Source organism: Kryptolebias marmoratus, linkage group LG20 (assembly GCF_001649575.2).
Source record: "Kryptolebias marmoratus isolate JLee-2015 linkage group LG20, ASM164957v2, whole genome shotgun sequence".
Lineage (NCBI taxonomy): Eukaryota > Metazoa > Chordata > Actinopteri > Cyprinodontiformes > Rivulidae > Kryptolebias > Kryptolebias marmoratus.
In genome coordinates, this window is record NC_051449.1 from 4,655,182 (window position 1) to 4,664,222 (window position 9,041).

At 46.0% G+C, this 9,041-nt stretch overlaps 1 protein-coding gene across 4 annotated transcripts in view; it reads left to right on the forward strand.

Annotated features, from left to right (window-relative positions):
* Window positions 1–6: 6 nt before the first annotated feature.
* Window positions 7–9,041, forward strand: part of LOC108232904 (piezo-type mechanosensitive ion channel component 2) — a 94,157-nt gene continuing 85,122 nt past the window's right edge. For all 4 annotated transcript variants that reach the window (XM_037981830.1, XM_037981832.1, XM_017411020.3 and 1 more), the window contains exons 1-2: window positions 7–172; window positions 8,479–8,574. In XM_037981830.1, coding sequence (XP_037837758.1) covers window positions 109–172; window positions 8,479–8,574 — 160 coding nt within the window. In that variant the 5' untranslated portion in view covers window positions 7–108. The remainder of the gene's footprint in view (window positions 173–8,478; window positions 8,575–9,041) is intronic.

Consider the following 9,041-nt stretch of genomic DNA (forward strand, 5'->3'; position numbering starts at 1 on the left):
CGGAGGAGCCGGCCGGGATCTGACGACCCGAACCCGAGAGAGACACAGAGAGAGCGCGAGCACCTCCAGCTTCTTCTTCTTCTTCTACCTGGACCTGTCCCGGGAGTCATGGCCTCTGAAGTGGTGTGCGGGCTGATCTTCAGGCTCCTGCTGCCCATCTGTCTCGCGGCGGGTGGGTTCCTGTCTTTACTTCGCAGCTTTTACGCACCAGAACCAACCCAATTAAACCCTGCGCCTGATTGAGCTCACACGCACGAGCATCACCGATCGGTGTTCTCCGAGCCTCGCTTTCTCTCTCTCTCTGCCACTTTCACCTAAACCGGTGATTCTCAACTGGCGGGTCGCGACCCCGAAAGTGGGCCGCGGGCAAAGCGTTTACCCGGACCGAAAAAAACAAACAAAAAAAGTAAAGTTAATCAGAAAGTGAATGTTCTGGTTGTTAGCTCGAGGTCCTCCGGTCAGCTTAGAGGCGATGCTCTGTAGTTGCCAGACAGAAAGAGGCGAAAGTCTTCATCCAGGCTAAGCTAAAGGCTAACCGAACGAGGCGTCGGCTGACGTTAAACCTGTAAACCTTTGCATGGAACCGTTTCAGTTTGTTGCTGTTTTTTTTTTTGTAACCGAACAACGTCAGAGTTGCTGAAGTGAGTGAACGCGTCGCGCGGAACGTCACCTCGAGACTCGGTTCCTCCTGCAGGTTTTAGACACGTCCTCGCTTTAAATCGGACGATTGGAGGACACACAGCTGGAGAACCTGATGATTTGGCGAGGAGGTGATTGAACCGTTTGAATCAGGTGTGCCGGAGCGGGAAAACCATAAATCTCCAGAACGGCGGCGGCGCCTCGAGGCCCGGACTCTGACAGTCTGGGTGGAGGGGGGGGCGGTGCTCGGCTGAAGTTCAGGTTTTTGAGCCTAAAAAGGAACGTTTCTCCCGGTAAAGTGGCCACGAGCTGCTTGTTTCTGGTTGTTTGCACCACCTTTACATTCAGTGAAGGTTAAAATGGCGGCGGGGGGGGGGCTGACGGTGGGCATTGGCGTCAAGGCCAAAGCCAGCATCCGTGCGTCCGCGGCGCCGGGCCTTGAGATCCCAGAACAGCGCTCGGCTGTGTTTGGTTTCACTTCAAGAGAGGCGGGAAACCTAATTACAGCTCCTAGTCGCTGCAGCCGTTTGTCTTCTGGTGGTTTCTCCGTGTTGATGGCTGGCTCGTTGCGAGTCAGTTAACGTCGACGCCGTTTCACGTAACCCTCAATTAGTGCGCGGGAGTCGGTTTACCCGTTTATCTGACTTCATTAAGGGAAGCGCTCCTCACAGCTCGCCGCCTCGTTGACGTCTTCAGCCGGATTTCGCTCCTTTGCTGAGCAGATGATTCATGCCGGCTGCTTTTTGTTTGTGTATTTATTTCTTTTTTTAGCTCAAACGCTGATTTAAAGTGTCGCCTTTTTGGACTCCTCGGCTCGGCAGCAGTTTACTGACTGGTTGTCCCAAAAAGCAGGATGAAGCTCAGAGGAGATCGGCCTTTTTCTGCCCTCTGACATTAGACCGCCGTCTGCTTTCTGTTCACGTTTCTGTGTTTTATTTCATCTTTAATCTTGTTCTTTCGTTTGGCGGTTGGCGGTGAACCCTGAAGCACTTTGGTCGGCTGCTGTCATGTTTAAATTCGACGTTGCCGCCGTAATCCTGCGGTGGGCCGCAGGCGAGAAGCGGTTCGCGCCGAGCCGCTGCTGAGGTTGCAGTGTGGTGTCTGCGCTCAAAGCCGAGGTACTTTGGAAGCTAACAGCATGCTTTCCGCAGATAAGACTCACTCAGTTCCGCCGTAATGCATCGGCTGACAGGCCGGCGTGCCCTTTATTTCCAGAAGCAATTGCGAGTCCGTGCGTCGTCTCCATTAATTCGTGGAAAGTCGTTTTAACAGTATGAATTAATAATGCGGTTGTGAGGGAGAGAAGAACTGCTTTCCCTTTTATCGTAAACATACCTTTAATATTTTATGTTTTTCTTTTTTTTTTTCAAAGTGCCAATGAGCGCCTGTCGTGCACTGCAGCCGCACGCCGTGACCGACTGGGGGTGGCACAGTGGTGCAGTGGTTAGAGCTGTTGCCTCCCAGCGAGAAGGTCACAGGTTCGCTTCCTGACTTTAGGCCTTCCTGGAGCTTCTCCTTGAGCTCACGTGGGTTTACTGTCCGGTTTCCTCCCACAGATCAAAAACATGCACGTTAGGTTCACTGGTAACTCTTAAATCGTCCCTAGGTGTGAATGAGAGGGTGAATGTTTGTCTTGTTGTCCCTGTGATGGACTTGCGACCTGTCCAGGGTGTCCCCCGCCTCTTCTACAGTGACTGCTGGAGACAGACACCAGCTCCTCGTGACCCTGAATGGAGAAGCGGGATGTTTGTGTTTATTCTCTCGTCTCCTTTCGCAGCTTCGAGAAAAAGAGTTGACGTCTTTACCAGTTTTCACACAGTTGGCAGAGATTTTGCCGTCAGATGTTTCGACTTTCCGTCTGAGCTTTAACAGTTTGTACATCGAAACGTAGACATTTCTGTCCTCTTCCACCCGTCATGTCTCTCGCTGCTGCGGGACTTTTACGGTTTTCTCTCGAATCCCTCCAGACGGCCGAGTCGACACACTCTTCTCCCCATTGACCATCGTTATGTTCCAGACTGAGGAAAGTTAATCCATTCAACTTCTCACGCCTCCTTAAAAAAAAACTCCCCAGAATCTTTAGTTTCTGTTCGAGACTTACTTTTTAGTCTGTGTTTTTTTTTTTCTCTGCCTCTCGTTTGGTTTGCCGTCCGGGAGCAAGAGACGCAGGTGTGCGGTTACCATGGTGACCACAGCAAGCTGCCGGCAGCAGCTTTTAACCCCTCTTCTGATCTCGATGACGTTTAAACTTCGGCGTTTTTATAGCTTAGACTATTACAAACTCTCCTCCCAATGTCTTCTATAAATAAATTACATTTTAGGTCTTCTTGCTTTGTAATAAAAACTATATATTTGTGATAAACGTGGTGACAAACTTGAATCACGGTGAGAAATCTTTCAATATCCAGTCATTGTTTTCAAATCCTCCGTCTCAGAAGATTCGAAACGAGCCGAATTTTCATGTAATTTGGCGATTTGTCACCCGGCGGCAAGCTGGGCTTCGTTTACGAGAGTGCCGGTTTGAATACGGGAGTGCAGCTTCTCGATGAAGCCAGACATTATACGAGGGGATTTCCCGGTGCAGAAATACGGTCCATTTCGAAGGGAGTTACCAGGATTATATTTCTGAAGACACTTCTGTCTTAAAGGCTGTTTTGGGTCCCAGGATGATGCCTTCATGGAGTCATTGACACGTTTTTGCATTCCGAGTCATTTCGCCGGCGCGGGTCCCAGTTATTGTCCCCCCAGGCGCGACACAGACGCGGCAGCTGCTGCCTGGCTTCGAACTCCCGCACTCGCCCTCTCTGCGCGCGTTTCCTGCGCTTGCGGCAGACCCGTCTGCTGACGTCACACCGTCAGTGTTTCGTGTCGAACATCTGACAGCACCTCTATTCAGGCGGTCAGGCCCCGTGTGTACACAATCCCCTCCGCCAGCACACACACACACACACACACACACACACACAATTACAGTTTTGCTGATCAAACAGTCCGCTGTTTATGTGTTTACTGGAAGAGTTAGGAGCGCGAACATCATTACGAGCTTTCACTTTCCCAAACGTCTCATCGGATATTGAACCTGCTGTGCAAATGTGCGAGCGAAAAGGCAACCCAGAGACAAACAGGAAAGAAAAAAACTGTAAAGCTGCCGATGAAACAGTTTGTTGCTCTGCTTCAGAAACGGAGCCGTCGCCACAAAACAGAACAATCTGTAGATTTTAATTTCTTTGTTTCGTAGAGTCGGGCTTTCCTCTCACCGGGATGCGACAGAAACTTTTGTTTGTGTCATTTTTCAGGATATAAATTTAAATGTTTCTGGTCGTTCTGAGCTGCAGAAAAAGGTTTTTGTCTCTTTGACTCCGACTGATCGAATAAAACGAGTAAAGCGGACGTGTTTCTGCTCAGTTTAACTCATTCATTCAGGGATTCCAGTCAGTTCTGCTTCTTGTTTATATTTACCACTTTGCTGTGTTTTTTATTTATATTGCTTTCATTGTTTCATTATTTGTTTATTTACATTGAAATCTGAAACATACATAACTTAAATTTTACTTTAAGTCGTTTTGTATTTAGTTTAGTTTTCAAACTCTATTTTTTTAATCACTTTCTTTTGTTTTTAAACTCTCCTGAGTTTAGTTTGTTTTATTCAGAACTTAAATCCTGTAGTTTTAGTTGGAGGTAATTTGGAGCCAGGGTTCGGTGGGTTGGAGGTGTTTTCTTCAGTATTTGTTTTTATTGCTTAACCTCATTTTGGCACGATGGATGATGGGTGATCGTGTAACTGCCTTTGTGTGTCTCTGTTAGCAAAAAAAAAAAAAAATCTCCTGAACCCTTGGACCAATTTCAACGAAACTCTCCAAAATGTCATTAGGCGTACATCTACAACTGAATAATTCAAGATGGCTGTCACAGCTAATGGACCTTAGTTAACGCAGTAATGGCTGTTTCCCGGTTGTTTTTACAGCTGCTGAGATAACATTTGGTGTGGTAGTAGCTGACACTGATCCCAAACGCGTGCTCTGAGCGCTAACACAACACGGTTTAAAACTTTTGCACGCCAGGAGGCGGGCGGCATGTATTTCTTCAAGGAATGCTGGTTTCATTTAGCCTTGAAACGGATTTAGAAATATTATTTAAATAAAGGTGTTTAGCTGTAGCTCATTTAATGGGAGTTGATGAATAATGGAGCTCTCTGAAGGACTTTAATGTTTATTGATTTGTGGTCGAGGCCCCTCCAGGCCCCCCTTTTGTTTCCGGCCCTGGATAAAACACAGGCTTCATGAAGCTTTAGTGCTCATTTTTAAGGTAATATAATGTTTTTGCTGTCTTCTATCATATCTGGTTGATGTTAACAGTATTTCAAAATTAGGTTTTAATTCTTAGTTTATAAAAATAAACTTAAGTTGCAACTTTTCTGTTAGCATTGCTGTCAAACCAGTTGTTTTCTTAACGTCTCTTGTAGCAGGCAGGTCTACAGTATACTTAATTTCTGATATTAAGTTACATTTCTAAAGAGTCAAAGCTCTAAAACATAACCCTGCTCACTTTAAATCCTCAAGAAAATCCAACTCAGGCTTGTGTAAGATATCATAGTTTAACCTCGCTAACATTAGTTAATGCTAGCAAATAAGTTTCAGTTGATGCGCTGAATGTGCTGCTAATTTGATGCTATAACTGTGATAGCTTTTAGCGTTAGCTAGCTGCTAACGCTGCTAGCCTGTTAGCTAAATGCTGTTATCATTTAGTCTGAAGCTGCAGTGAATGGATTAAAGATAAAAAAAAAACAAATAACAACAATACTTACACATAAGATCCATCCTAACCTTTAAAAAGAACAATATTAGCAACATTTTTTTATCTTTTTAAGAACTTTATAAACAAAAATAAGTTTTTTTTTGATAAGATGGGCTAATACTTTTTTGTCAAAACTAGTAAACAATATGCAAATTATATATATATAGATATAGATACACACACACGAGAACAATAATTGTTACAGGTAATATGTGATGAAATGAATATGATTAAAGGACATTTTAGGTATTCATATGTGATTAAAAAGCAGCTTGTGTTGGTTTGGAGGAGTTAAGATTTAACTTTAAAGTTTCGAAGCTTCTGTTTACAAATGTTTTTAGATAAAACCAGAGAGGATAAATGTCAACCGGTGCTAAACTTAAAGAAATAAGCTGTCACTTAAAAAGAAAATATAATTTCTGAGCATCGGTTTTTAAAAACTTCGACTTCTTTGGCTGTTTCTTTAAAGGAAGTTCCCGTCAGGTTTTATGTTCTGATGCTTTTATTATTTTTAAATTCCTCTGTTATCTCCTAGTACTCGGTTTGGGCTGGCACCATCTCACCTTATCTTCGTATGGTTTATTTTTTTTATTTTCTCACATTTGTGGGCTGAAACCTGAAGCCCGGTTAGTTTTGACCTCGCCTGTAGTTCTGATCCACCTTTTATGCGTTTAAGGCGTCGTGTTTCTATAATAACACCTTTGAACTGGGTCAGACAAACTTCTCATTCAGCCTCAAAAGGGGATTTTATTTTTTTTTTGAATTTGTAATATTTTTTTTTTGCCGTGATCTGAAAACAACTGCAGTTTATTTTCATTCTCGGGGTAAAATCCTCCGATGGTGAGTCACGCAGCAGAGGCAAACGGTCAGGAAGGCTGCAGTCAGATGTCTGCAGAAACAAAACGATTATCAGTCAGAGCAGACATCCTCACGCCTGTAAGCCTCCGGCCTCCGGCCCGCCATGTTGGCCAGGATTGTCGCGTTTTGTCGCCGTATTCAATAAAAACCGAACTGGGTGTGGAACTGAAGCGTAAAGATCGTGAGTCATTCCGTCCCTCAAGAAGCTCAGACAGGAAAAGTTTAAAAATAAAAAACAAAAATGATCACCAACAACCATTAGGTGTTTGGTTTTTAAACCTCCGAATCGAGTTGGGTTTGTCCAACTGGAACTGATCGCAGATAATCCCCAGATGTGTGTGATCCGTACCGACACGTTTATTACCGTTTTGTTGGTTTTTCGTCTTGTCTGCATCGGAGCGCGGAGGGAAGCGGGAGGTGTACTTTACTCCTCCGCCGGGGGACGAGTCGGAGCCAAGGCAAATGTCGATGAATAGCTCTATTGACCGCGCAAAGATAAATAAAAAGAACCATTTTCTGCAGTTAAGTGTAATTTTTTTTCTGCTGGATTCTGTGACTTGGACGATAACTTGTGGGTCGTAAACCCTGAGTTTGTTGATCTAACTGCGTAGGACGGATTCAGGAGGTCGGATTGGTTCTCCGCGTGTGACACAGAGTCCCTGTGTGCCGGAGCCGAAGCTGAAGCTGAAACCAAAGCTGAAGCTGAAACCAAAGCTGAAGCTGAAACAGAAGCTGAAGCCGAAGCTGAAACCAAAGTCGAAGCTGAAACCAAAGCTGAAGCTGAAACAGAAGCTGAAGCCGAAGCTGAAACCAAAGTCGAAGCCGAAGCTGAAGCTGAAACAGAAGCTGAAGCCGAAGCTGAAACCAAAGCTGAAACAAAAGCCGAAGCTGAAGCTGAAACCAAAGCTGAAGCTGAAGCTGAAACCGAAGCTGAAGCCGAAACCGAAGCTGAAGCTGAAGCTGAAACCAAAGCTGAAGTCGAAGCTGAAGCTGAAACCGAAGCTGAAGCCGAAGCTGAAACCAAAGCTGAAGCTGAAACCGAAGCTGAAGCTGAAACAGAAGCTGAAGCTGAAACCAAAGCTGAAGTCGAAGCTGAAGCTGAAACCGAAGCTGAAGCCGAAGCTGAAGCTGAAGCTGAAGCTGAAACCAAAGCTGAAGCTGAAACCAAAGCTGAAGCTGAAACAGAAGCTGAAGCTGAAGCTGAAACCAAAGCTGAAGCTGAAGCTGAAACCGAAGCTGAAACCGAAGCTGAAGCTGAAGCTGAAACCAAAGCTGAAGCTGAAACAGAAGCTGAAGCTGAAACAAGCTGAAGCTGAAGCTGAAACCAAAGCTGAAGTCGAAGCTGAAGCCGAAGCCGAAGCTGAAACCAAAGCTGAAGTCGAAGCTGAAGCTGAAACCGAAGCTGAAGCCGAAACCGAAGCTGAAGCTGAAACCAAAGCTGAAGCTGAAACCAAAGCTGAAGCTGAAACTGAAGCTGAAGCTGAAACAGAAGCTGAAGCTGAAGCTGAAACCAAAGCTGAAGTCGAAGCTGAAACCGAAGCCGAAGCTGAAGCTCCTCCACTGTCTGGGCTTTATTTTCATGCTCGCTTTAAGGTTTAACTTGAAACTCAAACAACAGATTCACCACGTGGTGTGGCGTGGCGTTGCTAAAATTATGACAAATCGGGTAAAATATTACAAAAAACTTCCTCAGATCCACTCATTGCTCTCAGATCTTGGCGGTTTTTGGAAACCAGACATTTTTTTTGATGCTTCTGTTTTATTTCTATGACAAAAAAAATGTCTGAAACGTCTGAAATCATGTGAAATATTTGGAAATTAAAGCCTTCAAATGAGACAAAGCTGTTTTGTTTTTTTTTTGTTTTTTTTTAGATAAAGCAGATCTCCTTGTTTGTCCTAACTCCTGGATGATTCGTTTTGAAACGTCAGTTTATTGGTGAATTTATTGGGCGTGATGAAGGCCGGCGGAGGAGATAACGAGGCTCGTTGAATCCAACAAGCAGCTTTCAGACTCCAGGAACATTTGAATGATTTTATCCAGATGTTTCTCTGAAATCTGCTTTTGTTTTTGCCCTTTAGTTGCTGTGAAACTGTGGGAAAATCCTGAAAAATGTGTTTTATTTAATGAAGTTATTGTTTATTCTGATCTAATCACAGATGTGTGTGTGTGGGTTTTTTCCCCTGCAGCTTGCCTGTTCAGGTACAACGTCCTGTCCTTCGTCTACCTCATCTACCTCCTGCTCATCCCGCTCTTCCCGGAGCCGACCTGCGCCACCATGCAAGGTAACGAGCGGACTCCGCCTTCTTCGCCTTCTTCGTCCGCGGGGTTTCCGACTGTTTCCCTCTGGGGTCGAGGCTGGGGTCAGGGTTGAGGTCGAGGCCAGGGTCAGGTCGGGGTCAAGGCCAGAGTCGAGGGCCAGGGTCGAAGTTAGGGCCAGGGTCGAGGGCCAGGTCAAGCTGGGGTCAAGGCCAGGGTAGGGGCCAGGGTCGAGGCCCATGGTCGAGGTTGAGACCAGGGTCAGGGGCCAGGTCAAGCCGGCGTCAGGGTCGGGGTCGAGGCTGAGGCCAGGGTCGAGGCCCAGGGTCGAGGCCAGGGTCGAGGCCAGGGTCGAGGCCCAGGGTCGAGGCCCAGGGTTGAGGCCAGGGTCAAGGCAAGGGTCGAGGTTGAGGCCAGGGTCGAGGCCCAGGGTTGAGGCCAGGGTCAAGGCAAGGGTCGAGGTCGAGGCCAGGGTCGAGGTTGAGACCAGGGC